At 41.7% G+C, this 21,402-nt stretch overlaps 1 protein-coding gene across 1 annotated transcript in view; it reads left to right on the top strand.

The window, feature by feature from the left end:
* LOC126456182 (delta and Notch-like epidermal growth factor-related receptor) overlaps positions 1 to 21,402 on the top strand; it is a 554,374-nt gene that overhangs the window by 522,699 nt on the left and 10,273 nt on the right. Inside the window, exons 12-13 of the mRNA XM_050091938.1 lie at positions 752 to 915; positions 13,310 to 13,419. Of these exons, the coding sequence (XP_049947895.1) occupies positions 752 to 915; positions 13,310 to 13,419 (274 nt within the window). The remainder of the gene's footprint in view (positions 1 to 751; positions 916 to 13,309; positions 13,420 to 21,402) is intronic.

Here is a 21,402-nt window from a genome sequence, read left to right on the forward strand (position 1 = left end):
CAGTTCAATTTACAAAAGTGAAGTGTAAATAATGGAGTGCAAAAAATACTGCTGAAGGGCAAAAACTTCCAAATGCAGACGTGAATCGAAGTCTTTCGACATCAACCGCTGCTAGCAAGAAGGAGGAAGAAGCAGTGATTTGGAGAATGTATAAGTAGCTTGCACACAAACTTTATAAACAAAACGCTGTTTTTAACCTAAAACAAAGAAAAAAACCACACACATATGTATCCAGTATGCAGGATAACCATGGAAAAAGCTTTTTAAATAAAAGCGGAACGCGTCTATTGTAATTCTCCTAATCTAAACTGGAGTAAGCTCAAGACGGAAAAGCAATAACAACGGCAGGTGTTTGTTGTACCGGACTTTACCATAAACCACGGGAGACCGTGGAAAACCGGTAAATAAAGTAGCAAGCCATACCTTAGTGCCGACACAGAATAGTCTAACGCACTGCAGAAATTCCTGCCTGCCAGACGCAAGAGTCGAACTCTGAGCCCCACACGATAGAGATGGGCACGTAGGCACGGAGTGACACCGACGTGAACACTTGGCTGGGGTAGGGGGATGAGCAGGTGCGACTGACAGATGGACTCAACCTCTGAACCTGCGTAATGGTACGTCATCTGATCACGTTACATATCCAACATTCGACAAAGCAAATATATAGCTGTGTAAGTTATATTATAGACTGACGTTTTTAGTCTCGAGGTTACTTTTATTGATGCGAGCGTGTGTGGTGTGCCCACAGAGGAGTTCGTGCTGGAGGCGATGCCGAGCGCCATGCCGCGGGCGACGGGCCGCGACGGCCAGCTGGACCTGCAGATGCCCATCTCCATCCACCTGGACCACCTGCACAACGTCTACATCGCCGCGGGGACGCTCGCCTGCGCCGTCGTTATCGTCGTGCTCACGGTAAGTGCTCACAGCTGCTGACGTCACCTCCCTGCCTCTCAATACACAGCGTGAGCCAAATAAAACTGACTCACCTGTAGGCACGCAACCATTCTTACATCACCCACGCCCATGGTGAACTATGTGGGCATGGTTGCCTGTCTTAAGGGGAGTAGGACGTCAAACGAGCCGACTTGGAGCAGGAGAGGCACCACAAGACATTTTAATTTCCACTGTCTATACTTTTACAAGTAAATTCATAAAACTTTGTCAGCATGACCAGGAAGGATTCAGGATTCACACTCTGTAGCAGCGCAAGTTCAGAAACATAACAAAATATTTTTTTTCACATGTGAAATTTCATCATTTTTTCACTTACTATTGGTTGCAATTGTCGCTGTAGGTACACTTTTCTTCTTAAGTAAGAGACTCTGTTCGATGAATTTTGCCGGCCGGAGTGGCCGTGCGGTTCTAGGCGCTACAGTCTGGAGCCGAGCGACCGCTACGGTCGCAGGTTCGAATCCTGCCTCGGGCAAGGATGTGTGTGACGTCCTTAGGTTAGTTAGGTTTAATTAGTTCTAAGTTCTAGGCGACTGATGACCTCAGAATTTAAGTCGTATAGTGCTCAGAGCCATTTAAACCATTTGATGAATTTGCACAGCATACAAACCATACTTACAGGTGTCTGAAACTCTAGAATCTATTTAATGTATGAAAAAATGAATGAGCTGTTACGTTTTAAACTTTATGTTTAGAAAAAAATCAAATTTTGTAGTTAATTATCTCAATTTTTACTACAGTTTTTAACAGATTTGGAAAATTCTAGAGTTTCATACACCTGTAAGTATGGTTTATATGCTGTGCAAAATTCATCAAAGAATCTCTCTTACTTGTGAAGAAAAATGTATCTATAGCAACAAATGCAGCCAACAGTAAGTGAAAAAATGATGAAATTTCATATATAAAAACAATTTATTTTGCTATGTTTTTGCACTTCCACTGCTGTGGGTGTGAATCCTGAATCCTTCCTGGTCATGCTGACAAAGTTTTATGAATTTATTTGTAAAAGTATCGACAGTAGAAAAAAAAGTCGGCCCGTTTGACGTCCTAAACCCCCTAAGGTGCATGAAGTATTTTCTGGGCCAACTGTAGTTTGCCCATACTGTAGGTTTTCCTGCCAACCACACTGTACCATGCAACGTTGTGTACTAACATGGAGGTTTCCGTTCTACTGATGCAGGGTTGCAGCGAACACATAACAATAAAGCTACAGGATTTATAGGACAAAATTTTCTGAAACTATAGCACCTCAAACTGTACTAAAAAAGACTTATTTTGATAGACCTATGTTGCAATGCATCACTGGAACCGTGAAACCTACCATACACGGCATGTCATGTTCAGAAACACTGAGACGTACAAGACGGCTGCTCGGTTTGTCTTTGTCAGCCAGTCACAGCTCAGAGCACATGACTACGTCAACTAATCTCACCATAAGATATGTGACTGGGATTGTGGTTAGGCTGGGAGCTAGTAGAAAGATTAAATTAAGGGGATACGGAATCGGATTTTGGGTTAAAAAATCGAATTTTTTTATTGGCGTATTATATTCTGCCATGTTTCCTCTTTAAAATGACGTATCATACATAGCTCTACTACAATTATAACTATTTTATTTTTATATATTTGTGAGATCGGGTATTGCGCTTTAGTTATACACGTCTCTCGTGGCTGACCATGAACTTTTTGGCAGTACCTTTAAAGTGACATGAATTCAAATATCCCGGTTTCCAGCGACTATTTATACACTAGTTGCCCGAAAATGTTTCTCTCTGGTTTCCTCAAGTTACTCTTTGACTTTGTGGCGGGACTGTTTTGTAAACAGTGTGATATAAGAAAGTAGTTGTTGTTGAGTTATTTCGTATTTAGTGCTTCATTTTTCGCAGTGAAAATGCCTAGAGCTAAAGCAAAAGTATTTAAAAAGCGTGTGAACTGGCAAAAGAAAAGAAATAATGATTCATTAGCAAAGCAAAGCAGTTCATCATCATCACTGTTGGAAAATGTGAATCCACTTATTACTGATTTGCCGAACGAACTTACACCAAATGAAAACAGTGCTTCTCATAAAAAACTAAGAGATTTGGAAGAGAAATATAATTTACTTGATAGAGGGAATGAAGTTTTTGAACTCACTGATACGAATATATTGTGTGAAGCTCTTGAAAACAGTTTGTGCTGCAAAAAATGTCATGGAAACGTTTCTCTGAAAGTAGAATCCCATGTTGGCCTGGCTGCCCAGTTTAATTTAATATGCAGTGTTTGTAAATACAGCTGTAAGTTTCCAAGTTCGGTTTCAGTAACTGTAAATAATGGATACAAGAAAACTGAACTTTATAGTGTAAATATTAGGTTAGTTTATGGATTGCGAGCAATTGGTAAGGGCAAAGCAGCTGGTGATATGCTATGTGGTTTTCTAAATCTTCCAAGTGCACCTTCAAAGTTTGAAGCTTACAATTATGTACTAGGATCTGCAGTTGAAGATGTAGCACAGAAGTCAATGCAGGTTGCTGTGGAAGAAGCAGTGGAAGAAAATGACGGCAGTCGTGACCTCACAGTGGCGTTTGATGGCACGTGGCAGAAAAGGGGCCACACCTCCAACAATGGTGTTGTAACAGCAACTAGTGTTGATACTGGCAAGGTTATTGATGTTGCAATAATGTCTAAATACTGTAGGTGCACAGGCAGGCTGAAAAATGAACACAGTGATGACTGTATTGCTAATTATTATGGTAGTAGTGGTGGCATGGAGGTTGCTGGGGTGAAGAAAATTTTTCATCGCTCTTCACAGTGGTATAATGTTCGCTATGTCAAATATCTGGGAGATGGTGACTCTAAAGCATTCAAAGAAGTTTTGGAAAGCAAACCATATGGGAACAGTGTAAGTATAAGCAAACTTGAATGTATAGGACATGTGCAGAAGAGAATGGGTGCCAGGCTGAGAAGGTTAAAATCAGTTATGAAAGGGAAAAAACTAGATGATGGGAAAACCTTGGATGGCAGAGGAAGATTGACTGATTCCATAATAGACCACATTCAGAACTGCTATGGCCTTGCAATCAGGCAAAATACAGGCAATCTTGAAGAAATGAGGAGAGCTATATGGGCTTTATATTTCCACACCGCATCCACGGATGAGCATCCACAACATGGTTTGTGCCCCAAAGGTGAAAACAGCTGGTGTAAATACAATAGGGGACTAACAACAGGAGAGAAATACATTCACCACCACAGTCTACCATCAGCCATCATGGCAGAAATAAAGCCCATTTTCAGAGATCTGGCTGACAGAAGTCTTCTGATGAAATGTCTTCACGGAAAAACGCAGAACCCCAACGAGTGCTTGAATAGTGTGATATGGCATCGTCTCCCAAAAACAGTGTTTGTCGGAATTAATACACTACATTTTGGTGTGTATGATGCTGTGGCAACCTTCAATCTTGGAAATATAACTAAATGCCAGGTCCTTCAAAAGTTGGGTATGTGTGTTGGTTCCCGTACGGTACGTGCTATGTTCTTTTTAGATCAGCACAGACTAAGGCATGCTGATAATATAATCAAGACATTAGTGAAAAAAGCAAGACAGGTGCAGAGGGGTGCCAAAAGAAGACTTGAAGATGATTATGAAGACTGTGAAGGGGGTATTAGCTACGGATCAGGAATGTTTTAATCTTCTTTCTCCGTTTCCCGTAAGTTTACTTTTTACTTCATCTAGGAACATTATCTCAGGTACTGGTCAACCTAGAAGTCTGAAATTTTTATGACGTAGTGACATAGGTCCCTATTACATACTGAAACAACGATTTTTTAATTACTTGATTTACAAAAGACTTAGGGGTGATAGTCTAGTAAAAAGCGATGGAAAAAATTTACTTAAAAATAAATGTACAATATCTCTGTAAGAAAATACTTTGACAATAAACTGTTGTTTCAGTATTGTTGTAACATATGAATGCACATACAGTAAAATTTTTACCTCTCTGTCTCCAGTAGTTTGTGAGAAAATGTTCCCTATAGTAGGCATATATTAACATTGCGGGGATAGGTGATTCCGTATCCCCTTAAGTTGTTAATATGAGTTGTATAATACAACCAACCGGTTGCGACAGTATTTAACTTTACCTTGTTTCGACACTGACTATAGGTGTCTTCATTAGAAAATCTGAAACAGTTACACGTAGAGACAGATGGACACATTTACGAGGAAAATTCTCTCGTCAAATACACTAAAGCTCCAACGAATCTGGTACTGGCATGCGTATTCAAATACAGAGGTATGTAAACAGGCGGAACACGGTGCTTGGGTCGGCAACGCCTATATAATGCAACAAGCGTCTGCCGCAGTTGTTAGATCGGTTACTGCTGCTACAATGGCAGGTTATTAAGATTTAGGTGAGTCTGAACGTGATGTTAAAGTCAGCGCACGAGAGATGGGACACAGCATCTCCGAGGTAGCGATGAAGTGGGGATTTTCCCGTACGACCATTTCACGGGTGTACCGTTAATTTGAGGAATCCGGTAAAATATCAAATTTCCCACATCACTGTGAACAGAAAAAGATTCTGCAAGAACGGGACCAACGACGACTGAAGACAATAGTTCAACGTGACAGATGTGCAACCCTTGCGCAGATTGCTGCAGGTTTCAATGCTCGGCCATCAACGAGTGTCAGCATGCGAACCTTTCATAGAATCATCATAGATATGGGCTTTCGGAGCCGAAGGCCTACTCGTGTGCCCTTGATGACTGCACGACACAAAGCTTTACGCCTCACCTGGGCCCGTCAACGTCGACACTGGAATGTTGATGACTGGAAACATGTTGCCTGGTCGGTCGAGTCTTGTTTCAAGTTGTACACAGCGGTGGACGTGTACGGGTATGAAGACAACCTCATGAATCCTAGAACCCTGCATGTAAGCAGGAGACTGTTCAAGTTGGTGGAGGCTCTGTAAAGCCGTGGGGCGTGTGCAGTTGGCGTGATGTGGGACCCCTGATACATCTACATACGACTCTCACAAGTGACACGTACGTTAGTATTCTGTCTGATCACCAGCATCCATTAATGTCCATTGTGCATTCCGAAGGACTTGGGCAATTCCAGCAGGACAATGTGACACCTCACGCGTCCACAATTGCTACAGAGTGGCTACAGAAGCACTTCCGCTTACCATCAAACTCTCCAGACATGACATTATTGAGTATACCTGGGATGCCTTGCAACGTCCAGTTCAGAAGAGATCTCCACACCCTCGTATTCTTACGGATCTATGGATAGCCCTGCATGGATTCATGGTGCCAGTTCCCTCCAGCACTACTTCAGACATTAGCTGAGCCCATGACACGTCGTGTTGCGACACTTGCGTGCTCGCGAGAGCCCACGATATTAGGAAAGTGTACCAGATTCGTTGTCTCCTCAGTGTAGAACAACTTCTTCAAATCGAATTTGAAACCATATAAAAATTGCAAGTACTGGAACTGACATAACTGTGGTACTTGTCTGTAAAAATTATATCTACGTGACGTACCACTCTTTACGCCGCTAAGGGCTCTAAAACGAAACAGCAAATTAATACTCTTGGTTTCCACAAATTTGACTAGTTTTCTCGCGAGGAATTTAAGCTGTGCAACCTAACCACAAGATGGGTCACGTGTCTGGGCTTTGTTTGATGATTTATTTGTGTTATAAATGTGTGCTAAGCTTCAGCTATAACTGTACGAACTTGGTGGTCAGTGGATAACTGCATTTTCGTTTGGGAGCTCTGAGATGTTGACCAGTAACATTAAATATTGTCCTGCTTTGTTTGTTTGCAAAATTGTCTGCGTACCCGCTAGTAAGACTTAAAATATTTGCAGATAAAAAGGTCAAGGGTGTCGACTCTAATTTGTACGATGGCTTCAGTTCATTTCATCTTTCCCGATTCTCATGGATTCTCGTTCATTAATCGTAAAACACTTCTGTTTTTGTTTTGCTTATGAAATCTATAGGCGTATTTCAGCTCTTAGGTAATTAAGAGCCGGCCTGTACAACTTAGCCACCAAAATATATCATGCAAGTAGTTCACTATAATAAGCTTCATTCTACTGATTTTGGCGTCCAGGTAAAAGAACACCAAACGTAAGGAAACAGAAAACCTTTCTGTCAAACGAAATATGCTTCTGCTTTTTCAAATGTTTCTCCAGTTGCGCTATTCATAACTGATAAATAATTACAGCATTTTGTCCTCTGTTTGTCTTTTCATTCGGTGGTAAGCTGGAAACGAACATTACCTCAACACAAAAGAATGAGAACACTCGTACAACTAATGAACTATTTGTCATGGGCTACTTGTGAAGGAGCTTTTCGGCCTCAAATTGTGTCCTTACACATTGCTAACCAGCAAATAATTGAGGACGTAGGTTGCAAGCGCTACTCTGCGATGAAGAGGTTAGCACAGGAAAGGAAATCGTGCCGCATCAAACCAGTCAGTAGACTGATGACCAAAAAAAAAAAAAAAAAAAAAAAAAAAAAAAAAAAAAAAAAAAAAAAAAAAAAACAGCATTTAGGCAGAGGACGTGCAGTCCACTACATACATGTATAAAGATTAGGTCCGTATTTTGGCGAAATTAAATGTTTCAGGCCCTCTCTTCAACTTCTCCATAACACGTTGTATGGTTTTCAACATTACAGATTAGAAAGGGATGGTGAGAAACAGATTTTGTGACTTAACCTCCACCCATGTTCTCTAGTTGCCACCAGAATACCTAAGGCGATCGTGCAAGGGAGCACGTAAGGAGAGTCCTACACTGTTAAACTTCGGAAGAATAGAGATCGTATCCCGATAAAAATACTGGATGAAGCCTAAATTCGGTTTAAAAATGTTGTTCAAGTGCATGAGTTCATACTGAAGTGATTCAAGAAGCAACGTATTTCAAAAGTTGATAAAAAACTGTCGGGTTTCCAAACGAGTTGTAGTGTTACGGTATCTCATAGGCCACTGTAAATCATATAAGAGTCCTATGTGGGCAACTGCATCTTACTCTACGCTTAATTACTTATTTTTTAAAAATATTTTGTGTGTGTGAAGTTATAGAGTCCGCTATGACTTAATAGCGTCTGCGTCTGCACGCGATTCTACCATTTCTTCATCGCAGCTGAGATAGGTGTTTTTCTAAGTACATTGAAGACTCCAACACTAGTCTAAATTAGAATGTCAGTCAGTAATGACTCGTAATTATCTGAGATTATTGATGGACCTTTCGACATCAATTGCATTTAATGTTGGAAGGATACGTGCCATTTAGAATTTTGAGACATCGTACTGGTTTAATGGCTTAATATAATCCAACATAATTTTTAACCCGACTATACGATTCATTATCATGAATCCGGTTGTGCCTTGAGTCTGCAATAAATGAGGATTAGCAGATACAAGCGGACACTACAATTTTTTAGAAGATTTTAATACAAAGTTAAAATAAAATTAACTACTGAAAATCGTACGTATTCTTTACTGAGTATCTGTTTCTTTCAACAAATAATGCATAAACAATCAGGCACCTTGTATGGAAGTAATCGATATTTGGCAACGGATATAGATGTTAAATGAGATGTTGTCATTGATGCATTACCCGAAAAGTAGCAATTTACAGTTGAATCTTCTTAAGAAAAAATGTGAAAACCAATAACGCTATGAAAAATGAGGAACAGCGAGGTAGTGGGAACCAAGTCAGCTAAGTTGAATGGCAATTAATCAATACTAATTGATAAGTTATGAAGGATAGTGGATAAAAAGTGCAAGGTGTCCTCTAAACGCTGGAAGAGGTGAAAGAAGTGAAGAGTCAGAGGAAACAAAATCTAAGAAGCGAGCGGAGAACAAAGCAGAAACCTTTGGTTTTGTTGTCTAGCAATTGCACCCCTAACCCTCTTTTTTTTACTGGGCCACTACGTAATACAGCAGTGCACGTGCCACATTTTTCAATTCAGATACAGTCACGGTGCAGTCCGGAAGAGAAGAAAATGGAATGTTCTTTACAGAGTTATTTTATTTTAACAAATCATATACGAAACAATTGAAGTCCACTGGTAATATCATGTTTGTGGTCAGACCTGAGTAGTGACGATGAAGTAACGATTAGGCACTGTTCTCACTGAGGTGATACAATATGCGATACTAGGCGTTGCAGTACCTGTGTGACAATCGTATTTCCAAAGTAGTGAAAAAAACAAGCAACAAAACACAGCAGGCAGCAGCAGCATCTCATGTGGTGGGTCACTGTATTACGGACAACATAATAATACGTCACGTATCTAGATGAGACTAGAAATAAATATGGCTGTTTGCAGCGTTAAATACAATTTCGACATGTTAGGCGCGTTTTTTATGCAGTGTTGTACACTCATTTTCAGAGAAAAACAGAACAGCTTGGACGACCAAAGATAGGAAGTTCATATTCCCAAGACATATACATTAGAATATGCTTCAGAAATGATTAGTATTTGAACCATATCAGGCAGCGAGTTAACGGTCAACATCGATATCGTGGAGCAACACCACGTACCAGTAAAGTGTGCCTGCAGCTCTCGTAGCTATAAACCGAAGGCAATGGATCAGTGCGACTTGAGCAGACGAGCGAGATACCTCGCAAGTATATATGCGAACCGTACCGTCAAATCAGTAAGTTGAAAGATGGCGCGTTATTGGCATGTGTAGCATCCATTCGGGAAACTGCTGCTCATGTGGGACAAAGTATTTGGATAGTGCAACGGGTGTGTGCGCAGAATGGTTAATTGAAGGCCGTAGAACACTACTTGATGACTCAGGTAGCACCACAGACCACCACCTTGAAAAAGTCGATACCTCATACGAAAGGCATTGGGGGACAGATCTGCATCCTCCTCGGCTCTGGCGAACAGTGGAGCAGAGAAACACATTGTACACTGTCACGAGTAACGGTCCGTCTCCGTTTATTACGGAATGGGCTACGCGCGCGTCGTCCACTTCTCTGCCTATCTTTGACGAATGTGTGGAAATGGCGCGTGGAACGATGTCACTAGGGACAGGAATGGCATCAGATACTATTTTAGGACGAATCCAGGTTGTGTTTGTCTGAAATTGATTGCCACATCTTGTTTCGCCGCAGGCAGGGGGACCGCCACCAAAGTGGCTGCATTCGCACAAGACATACAACACCAATTCAAGGCTTTATTATGTGGGGTGCTATTGGGTACAACTATAAATTACAGTTGATACGTGTCCAGGGCACTGTGACCACTGTCACATACGTGAACGACATCCTGTGACCCGTAGCCATACCCTTTCTCCACCACACCCCAAACGCCATTTTTCAGGAAGACAATGCACGATCACACTTTACTGCACAAACACGAGTCCACTTGGTGTCATAAAGTACCAGAGTTTTGCCCTGGCTCTCCAGATCACCAGACTTGTCGCCAGGCGAAAATGTGTGCGATATGGTGAAAAGACAGCTGTACTTTGATCCAGTGCCAACCACCACAGCTGAACTTTGGAAGCAGGTGGCTATACCAAAGGACGCATCGATACCATCACTCATGGAACAAGTTATATGGGCGCATGGCGGACTCTGTGTCTACTATGCAACACGACACACACTGAATTGAGGTCACAAATGCTTACCATTTTTGCAGAACATACTAACGTACATATCCTGTGAATATGTACGGCCTATCTCTAGTTGTTCAAGGTGTTCTGTTTTTTTCTGAACATGAGTGTACGACCTAAAAAGCACCAAACGTAAAATGGCTACTGACTACATTTTTTACTGCAAACCTCTCTTAATTGTGTTTCACTTAATTTCGAAATGTGACAATACTCTGATATTCACAATAAAGTACCAGGCAGAGGTTTCAATGAATCACCTTCAATCTGTCTCCCTACCGTTCCACACTCGAATGTCTCACGCGGGAAGAACCAGCACTTAAATTTTTCTGTGCGAGCGCTGATTTATTTTATCGTGGTGATCATTTCTCCCTATGTAGATGAGTGCCAACAGAATGTTTTCGCAAGCGAAGGAGAAAACTGGTGACTGAAATCTTATGAGAAGATCCCGTCGCAACGAAAAACCACTCTGTTTTAATGGTTGCCACACCAATTGACATATCATGTCTGTGGCTCTGTCTCCCCTGTTTCGCGATAATACAAAACGAGGTGTAATTTTTCGATGTCATCCGCCAGTCCCACCTGCTGCCGATCCCACACCGCACAGCAATACTCCAAATTAGGGCGAACAAGCGCGTTGTAGGCAGTGTCTTCAGTAGACCTGTTGCACCTTCTGAGTGTTCTGCCAATGAGTCGCAGTCTTTCGTTTGATCACCCTTAACATTATCGATGTGATCGTTCCAATCTAGATTATTTGTAATTGTAATCCCTAATTATTTAGTTGAATTTACAGCCTTCAGATTTGTGTGACTTATCGCGTAATCGAAATTTAGCGGGTTTCCTTTGGTACTCATGTGAATAACTTCACACTTTTGTTTATTCAGGGTCAATTCCACTATTCGAATCATACAGATATCTTATCTAAATCATTTTGCAATTCGTTTTGGTCATCTGATGACTTTAAAAGTCGGTAAATGACAGCATCATCCGCAAACCATCTAAGAGGGCAAATCTCCTATGTCGTTATTATAGATCAGGAACAATAGAGGGCCTGTATCACTTCCTTGGGGAACGCCGGATATTACTTCCGTTTTACTCGAAGACTTTTCGTCTATTACTACGAACTTGACCTTTCTGGCAGGAAATTACGAATCCAGTTAGACGAAGCTTGTGAGGAATGCTGCCGAAAGCCTTTTGTAAATCTAAAAATGTGGCATCATTTTGACATCCCCTGTTGGTAGCACTATTATAATATAGAGAGGTAGTTGAGTTTCACAAGAACGATATTTTCTGAATCCGCGCTGACTATGTGTCAATAATGTACGAACACAGAACATGTTCGAAAATTCTACTGCAAATCGACGTTAGTGATACGTGCCTGTATTTCAGCCGATTGCTCCTACTTCCCTTTCTGGGAAGGTACTGATTGCGACTTGCCACTGGTGTGATTGGTGAGCACTAACGAAAAGAAAACTAGCACATTATGAAGTTGTCGTGTCACAATATCTGATGCCAAAATAATAATTTTTAACCGAATACTTTCCTCAGAATCAAATGAGAACGGCTCCATAACAGAGAACACACACGAATCCCGAAACAGTGGTTTTTAATTTTTACGCAAAAAGTAAATTTTTTTCTGAGAATCTGATTACAGAGGCGGATGTAGCTTTACTTCATCTACACAAAACGATTTTTGTAGGCAAATGAGATGATTCGCAACTTCTGTCCCTAGGTATTGTGTGATAGAGTTTTGTGGAGAACTCAGCACTCTATGTTGCCCCGCGTGACACAGCAAATAATTGTATTGTTGTGTCGCTATCCTCCTAGTGTGAAGCAGGTAAGTTGCTTCAACTACGTTCCCGCGCCCTACCCTGATGCAGGTTTCTTCTGTGTCGCACCACGAGTCGCATCACGTATTGTGTTGCATATTGCATCACCTCGCCAAGGAACCTACCTTTACGAATATTTTATAAAGGGTAAGGAGCTCGACGGTGCCGAATACGTATAGTTTCAGTTTATGTCTTTACTCTTACATGTCTGATTTCAACACTACCACCCAGCTTCATTCCCGAGAGCGTTTCATCAGAAGTGTATGCGGGGACAGCCTGTACTGACAGGGGGAAAGCCTGTACTGACAGGTAGTCCTGCGCTTGCTCGCTCCCTCAAATCAGCAGACGAACTACGTTTCTACACCTGTTAACTCGTAATCAGGCGTGTCTGTACAAACGAAAACTGAATCTTCTACTGGAATCCGCTATTATGGAATCTTACTGTTATTAGTCCTTTAATGATGGGAAGTCCATGGGCCTGCTTATAATTTGTTATGGCTGTACTGGCCTACAATAAAATCAAATCATGCTAAAATGATTATCAGTTGCATAAGACACCACATCCAGCATGTAATGAGTACTGTTAAGCAGAAGAAACTAAATGCTATAAAAAAGCCGTTATACCATTTTTATCTGGTATTGATCTTAAATTAAATTTTGCTGTAGTACTGTTAGTCAGTAAGACTTCATAATAGCGAGTTCCAGTGGAAGATGCAGTTCTAGTTAGTACTTACACGCCCAGCTGCGAGTTAACAGGTTTAGAAACGCATTTTGTCTGCTGAGCTGAGCGAGCGAGCGAGTTCAGGACTACATTCGTGACGTGCGCTCCGTGGACTGTCTTGCTCGTGGGCCTCGGCCTCTTGACTGTGACGTCATCACTGAGTGTCAGCGGTGGTGTGTTTCGTGTTGCAGGTAGCGGCGTGCCACTGCCGAGTGCACGAGACGTACAAGCGGTGCTTCCTGAACGCGTCGCCGCTGCTGCCCTGCAAGCTCTCCAGGCTGGACGACCCAAAGTCCCCCAGGTCAGTATGCTTGCTCTGACGTACTGTACGGCTATGGTTGTGCACTGTGTAATGAACGCTGGAGGATGAAGTGTGGGAGCAAGGAGCTACGCGCTGCGTGGGTACGTCAAGTGGAGAAGGCAGCTCTCCAGGGTGTCCATAAAGTCTGCGTACAGAGGGAATTCGAATAAATGATAATAAAACACCTTTCATGGGAATAAATAGTATTTTCAACATGATCTCCGTGCTTTTCAATGCATAATTTGATGCACTCTGCATCAGTAAGGTGAGCGTGATGGAATAGGTCTGAATTTCCGTCGGCTTTACCACTCTGATAATGCATTCGTTCAGTTGTTTTAAATTTGTAATATCCATCGAGTAAACATTCTCTTTCAGTAGACATCAGAAAAAGAAATGAAGGGCCCCAACCTGCTGAAACGAGTCTGGAAATCTCTCACGCAAACGCTCAGTTTGAGGCTTCAATTTGTCTTTGTTCAAATAAGTCTCACCCACAACTTATTTATCAAAGAAGAAAGGTCCTAGCACATGAGCTTTCCATAAACCACACCACACCCTCATCTTTCGGCAGCCCTGCTGTTTGGATGGATTCATTGCCTTAAGTCCAGTATCGAAGAATTTGTCTGATCATTTCACCATTGACATAAAACACAGCTTCATCACTGAACAACACACAGTAAAATTGATATTTTCATCCAGTTTATCTGTAAACCATTCACACATTCATACATCTATTGGTGTCATCCTCATTTAAGTGATGCATTAGCAGTAACTTGTATTGAAGGAACCTCTTCTCTGCCAGGATTTTGTGTATGGTTGACCACGGAACATTCAAATCCGTGTATCTCCGACAAAGCGATTTCTTTGGGCTACCATTAAACTCGGCCAAAACAGGCTCTTTCGTTTCGCCTGAAGTATTTGGTCGTTCCGAACGGGGTTTGTCCAACACACTGCCTGTTTCTTTAAGTTTGGTGGTTAATTACCCGATGAAGTAAAACAAACAGGTTGAGCTGAAGGTGTCGAAAGTTAAATTCTTCCGCAATTTTGCGATACGTCCATTCTTCTCGACCACTCAAGAGTACCAACTCTACTTGTTCTTGTTTAAACAGAGCTACCATTCAGTCTAAGAAACAACAAAATTTATTAGAATTATTACAATTTATTTCATTATTATTTAATTGTTTACTAATATTTATTAACGTTTATAGAATATTGATTAGAATTTATTATAATTCTCTGTGTATCCAGACTTTGTGGACTCCCTGTAGAAGTAAGTGCTGCGATCTGACAAGCGGATTGTACAAAACGTAGCCTCACTGACTTGATTCTTATTAGCAGGGTGTGTGGGATAGGACTATGACTTCAACATATGTAGACGGGACGACGCAATTCTCACCCGTTTTCGAGAAAAGCGAGTATGAACATTTTAGGCGTGCTTATACACACGGCCGGAAAAAATGCAGCGCCCTCAAAGACTGTGCTTAGTGCTACCGAGGCATAATAAAAGTATCTGCTTACTGAGGGGCTGCAGTGCTAGTGATTCATTTGTCACGATCTTCAGCGATAAGAAGACGCAATGGAGGCATGACTGTGCACCCTCTTTTTTGATTCTGCAGTAACTAACTATGGTGAGTTTCGAGGAGAACAGTAGTCGCAAGATTCACGAGTACGTACTCCCGTTGAAAAACTTCACCCACGTGAACAGGGTCGCAATTTGGTCCTGTGGAAGCCTGGTGGACGTATCGACCTATTGCTGCACGCCTTGGGCACACTGTATCAGCGGTGTGTCGTGCTTTTCGCAGTGGTAACAGTAGACAGGGTTCTGGAAGTGCCTGTACTACAGACGCACATAAAGATGGCCGCATTCTGAGAGAAGCAGTGCCCGACCGTACATCATCCAGAAACGAAATATGGGTATATGTCGCACCTGACGCGTCACCAAGGAGCACAGGGCTGCAGAACTAAGACCACGTGTGGCCAGGCTACTACTGACACTACGACACCGTCAAGACTGGCTGGTGTCGTGAAAGAGTCGACTGGACAGTAGAATGACGCCTTGTTGTCTGCAGTGATGAGAGATGGTAGCGACCTATTCCGGAGTGTATTCGCCAATGATATACATGTCGCACCCCAAGTTTCGTGATGTGGGTGCCCATGAGTTACAACTCGAGGTCACATTTGGTGTTTCTGCAGGGTTAGAGTAACCAGTGGCCGCCGCACTGCACGAGCTGTTACTACCGTGGTGCCGCCTTTTATTTGACAGGAAGGTGATGTGCGTTTTCAGCAGGACAGTGCACGTCCACATACGGCTGGTGCGACACAGTGGGCTCTTCGTGGTGCAAAACAACTCCCCTGGCCAGCAAGATCACCAAATCTCTCGCCAAGTGAACACACATGGGATGTAGTGAAGCGGGAACTTACTCGTTCTCCAGAGCCTGTGAGAACCACGGCCGCCTTGCAACTAAAGGTGCAAGGTGGTTGCGGCGGTCTACCGCAGGCATCTGTACCAACGTTTACATGCGAGAATACACACCAAAGTTGCCAGCGGAGGGATGATTCATTGCGTACTGATGGGACTGTTTGGGTACCATTTACCGTGAATAATGTTTCATTTGTGTGATTTTGTTATCATAAACTCCTACGAGTATGAATTATCTGTCACCTCACTTGTCAATAAAATTTCCTCCTTCTTGTTGCATTTTTTTTCAGCAACATACTTTGTATGGTCGCCAGTATTGAGGGAGACCGCAGCCAAGAGAGGAAACCCTCAGTTTGATACGTGCGATGTCTCTGGGTCTAATCCCTGCCAGTATTTGTTTTTCATTTCCACGAAATTCTAACAGATTTATAACGATTGTGCAAATTATTGGTATTATCGAGAAATTTACTATTTTCGTTATGTTAACTTTGGAAAGTCAGATTTTTCTCTAGAAATTCTGAAGATGGTTTCCCATTGTTAACGTATTCCAACAGGTTCATTCCAACTTACATCATGAGCACGTTTTCCGGTGTCCGTGCAGGTATTGTACGAATTACCATACCCATTTTCCCCGTATTTCTGCACGTAGTTTCGACTCACCAGAAACAGCTGCAACTGCACAAGCAACTTTTGGCTGCTGGAGGGTCTTCCGAAATTATTTCACGACTTTCAGTCGCCTTTCTAACGTCGAAATGGCAGGTATTTAGAGAACAGTTCGTGGAATATAAAAACAATTACAATCGCTTAGTAGTGGAAGGGCGTGTGGACCAGATGATATACCTATAAGATTGGACAAAGATTGTCCGAAACAACTTGCTCTCTTTCTAGCAGTAATTTATCGTACATGGCTTGATCAGTGTATGGTACCTAGAGACTGGAAGAAAGCGCAAGTCATTCCCGTTTTCAAGAAGGTCCATAGGCGATAAATTAACTTTTTATACCTTCATGTAGAACTTTATAATACTTAAGCCAGTAACTGTTACACTTTCTTTATTTCACGATTGCAATTTCGGCCTTCGGAAATTATCAAGTGCAGATTTTTGTTGCTTTAAGGTAGTCACATATCATGTGACTAGTGATGGGCTAACGAACATGAGTGTTTACAGACTATGTTGTTTTATGACATATGGATATGTGTGCTCGCAATATCTAACAGCGTCACGAATGTGTTTAATAGTTATGCCAACGATATATAAAAATGTTAGCTTATTTTAAGTTGACATTACTTGAAGCAACAAAAATCTGCACTTGAATATGTAACAGCGTCACGAATGTAATTATAGCAATGACAACAAGATATAATGTGTAAGCTCATTTTAAGTTTACATGGCTTAAAGCCACAAAAATCTGCACTTGATAGTGACCGAAATTTCAATAGCGAAATAAAGTAAGTGTTACAGTCACTGGCGTAAATAAGATGTATTTTCTAAAGTCCATAGGAGAGGTGCACACAATTAAAAACCTATATGTTGATGTCAGTCTGATGTAGAATTATGGAAAATGATCTATGCTCAAGAATTACGCAGTGTTTGGAGAATGAAAACCACCTCTATAAAAATCAACATGGATTCCGCAAACAAAGATCCTGCGAAACTCAGGTCACTCTTTTTCTCAATGAGATTCACAGCACCGTATACGACGGCGCTCAGGTTGATGCCGTGTTTCTTGACTTCAGAAAGACAGTTGACACCGTCCCGCAGCGCGTTTAGTGGAACAAATACGAGCATATCGAGTATCGGAGTGGATTTGTCTCTAGATTCAAGACTTCTTTCCAGATAGACCTCAACACGTCGCTCCTGACGGAACAAAATCGATAGATGTGTAGTGTAAGTGTGATAGGACCGTTACTGTTTACAGTTTATATAAATGATGTAGTTGAAAGCAATGGGAACTCTTTAACGCTGTTCACAGGTGATGTGGTTGTCTACAACAAAGTAGTAACGCCAGAAGATAGTAACGATTTGCAGAATGACCTCCAGGGAATCCATGAATGGTGCAGGCTCTGGCAGTTGGCCCTGAGCGTAAATAAATGTTACATATTGCGCATACATAGGAAAAGAAATCCACTACTGTACAGCTGGACTGTTGATGACAAACAGCTGGAGACAGCGCCTGATGTAAAATATCCAGGCGTAACTACCCAGAGCGACCTTAAATGGAATGACCATATAAAACAGATAATGGGAAAAGCAGACACCAGACTCAGATTCGTAGGGAGAATCTTAAGGAAATGTAAGTCATTCAGGAAGTAAGTGGCTTATAAGGTGATTGTTTGACAGATTCTTGGGTATTGTTCGTCTATCTGGGACGAAGAGCTTTTCGTCACGTGACCCTTTAGCCGGTGTGAGAGCTTTACGGAGATGCTCAACGTACTACAATGGCAGACGTTACAAGAGAGACGTCATGCACCACAGAGAGGTTTACTATTGAAATTTTGAGAGAGCACTTTCCGGGAAAAGTTGGACAGCATATAACTCCACCCCGCATACCTCTCGGGTAATGACCACGACGAGAAAATTCGACAAATTAGATCCAATACAGAGGCCTACCGACAATCATTCTACCCACGTACTATTCGCGAGTGAAACAGGATTGCAGGGGTCAGTCAGTGGTACAAAAGTACTCTACCCCACACGCCATTGCGTGGCTTGCGGAGTGTGTTGTAGGTGTAGATGTAGAAATGAATAGCGTTCCCAAACCCGGTGCGTACTTCATTCATATGTTAGCCCCCGAATTAGTTACCTGCCAGTGCGGCAAGATGTCTGATTTTACTAGTAAATGTAGGATCTGTATGATACTTCGACATCAAGAGAAAGTAAGCATGACTGTGAAGCCGATCTACTTTACAGAGAAGTTTCAAAACTGCAATTGAAAACGTCATTCCTGTGTAGGGAACAGCTCTTTCTCCAAAACAATGTTGTTACTTCGAATTCGTTTGAAGTAGCATAAGAACACATGGAAATTGGAGAAGAAATGTTTCGCAGCACTTTTGAAATGCTAGCGGCGAAACAACGAGAGCATTGCCCTCCAAGAAATCGACGAAGAAGGAATTAACCGAAGCAACGGCTTCATCTTCATCAGACGATTGCGAGCCCGAAGACAAATAGGAGAACATGGAAAGCGATTTTTGGCTAGATTACAAGATTACGCTCGTTAAACTGGTGAGAGAGCATCCAGTATGGTGTTCGATAATTTGGAGTCGTAAGAGAAATAATTGAAGTGCAACCTGCTTTTATTGTTAAAACCATTCAACAGTCAAGATCGCATAAAATATTTCTTTATTCAGGACAACCAGTTTCAACAGACTTTGCTCTCATCTTCAGGTCTTATCATATTTTTGTTGCAATACATGTTCATTTTACGCTGAACCTCACGAACAGTACGTCAAATGGATATGAGCACATTATAATGGTTTCTCTTCGCTAAAATGTTTTCAAGTGTTTCAGCGAAAACAAACCTTTATAATGTGCTGTTTTGTATCCACTTCACATCTTGCACGTCAGCTTCTTTGTAAAACGAACATGTTTTACAACAAGAACATTTTAAAACATGAAAATGACAGCAAAGTCTGTTGAAACAGGTTGTCTTGAATAAAAAAATATTTTATGCGATCTTGGCTGTTGAATGGTTTTCAACGTAATAGATATGCTGTTAGAATAATGTGGAAAAAAACCGGCAGCGACATTCGGACGAGGGACTTAGCGGTTAAGAAAGTAAATGCGTGCTGATCTTACAAAATTTATAAGTACGCTTAAAAATTTTAAAACTCTATTTCCACAAAAACGAATGAGATTTGTGTGCTTAGGTTCACATACGTTAAAGTCCTAGCCGTGGCCTACACTCCCTGTCAATATGGATCAAATCGGCGAGAGAATTTCGTACTGTCCCCTTTCGATTGCGATTTGAGATAGGGATTCTGATGAGCTCGGATTTCGTTGGATGCGTGGGAATGGACGTAAAAACCGACGTTTACACGGAGACTCTAAGTTGCGAAACTAAGTTTAGAAACTGCGCTGACAGCATCCGCTGTGCGCAGCTACGAAAGTCGTTGACGAAACGATTCAGTTTAGGGTCTTTCCAGCTTCTAAGACTAGGTTAAGTGGAGATTCAACACACGCTACATAAAGTGGGAAAACTGAGAAAATTGTTCATTCATGGACAGTTGTGCGTTCCAATAGGTGTATGCAGGGCGTTAATTGATAAGCATTATCAGAATAAAGTGCGACGAAATACTGCAATTGGGAGAGCTGTTAGTGATACGAACGATGGGGGACTGACACTGTTTGAGTTAGTAACCATAGTACATTACCGGAAGTTTCATTTCTGTTAGGGCGATAGTGTTCCGGCAATCAAAAAATGTCGAAACTGAATCGCATTTTAATGCCACCGGGTAGACAGCCAGTAAGCGATTTATGAAAGTAGTTTCAAAGCACTAATTTCTAGAAACGAGTTTCGCATCTTAATGTCTCCGTGTGAACCAGGTTTTATGCTGTAGTTGCTCCCTTGCGTAGCTGATTGCAGAGATTGTTAATGTGATGTTGCCCACGAAAGTTGAATAAATGAGGTCGTGGTAGCCATCAAATATAGGTGGTATAGCGAAACGATTGCAATTGTCATCTGATTGTGTAAAACATAGAGACTATGGAGGTACAATAAACGGTATCTTAGTCTTCAACGTTTGTATTATTCTGGGCAAAAGTATAAGGAAAAGTTAAGAAGAAACTCCATGAGGCTGTTGCTGACAGTAAGCGGAACGACACACTTTCCCTCAAGTTCAATCTGGGAATGGACTGTTGGTCTACATTGGAGATTTTATTACACTTCATTACGTATACTTACTTACTTACTTATTAGATTGGCCATGGTAACAGCACTCCGTCTTAAGCTTCGGCAATCAGCCTGCTCCATCTTCCTTTGTCCATTTATTCTTCTCCTCCAACGTGTCGCACCATCTTCATTTCCTCTTTGATCCTGTCAATCCAGGTCAGCCTTGGTCTTCTCTTTAGTCTGTTTCCCCTGTTGTCTTCTTCCAGCACCTCTCTGCTGATCTGGCCTTTTCGACACATTGCGTGCCCATAATACTTCTCTTCTCCTCTCTTTAGTCACAGCCATAATGTCTAGTGATTTGTTCTTCACTAGTCCAAAACTCTGTCTCAGAACAGCATTTTCAATTATCAGGAAAGTTCTTTCCTTCTTTCTTTTTGTCTTTTTGGTCCGAGTGCAGGTCTGTGCTCTGTATGGGAAAACGGTTGTATTAAAGTAGATCCTCATCTTCGTGGACCTCGACTGAAGCTGGGAATTGTGCAGGCTTTCGGGCTGTAGACCTTGACCTGCTTCCTGCTTGAACTCTTGAATTTCCTGATTATCTCGTTCCGTTGACTGAGTACTGCCGAACTGTTAGACTGCTCGTATTTTATAACATACCACTGGCTGTTACATCGACATTGAAGGTACATATAGTTTACCATTATTTATGACCTGTTGAAGATGGAGCATATGGGCATAGA

This window comes from Schistocerca serialis, chromosome 1 (genome assembly GCF_023864345.2).
Source record: "Schistocerca serialis cubense isolate TAMUIC-IGC-003099 chromosome 1, iqSchSeri2.2, whole genome shotgun sequence".
In the NCBI taxonomy this organism is placed as follows: Eukaryota; Metazoa; Arthropoda; class Insecta; order Orthoptera; family Acrididae; genus Schistocerca; species Schistocerca serialis.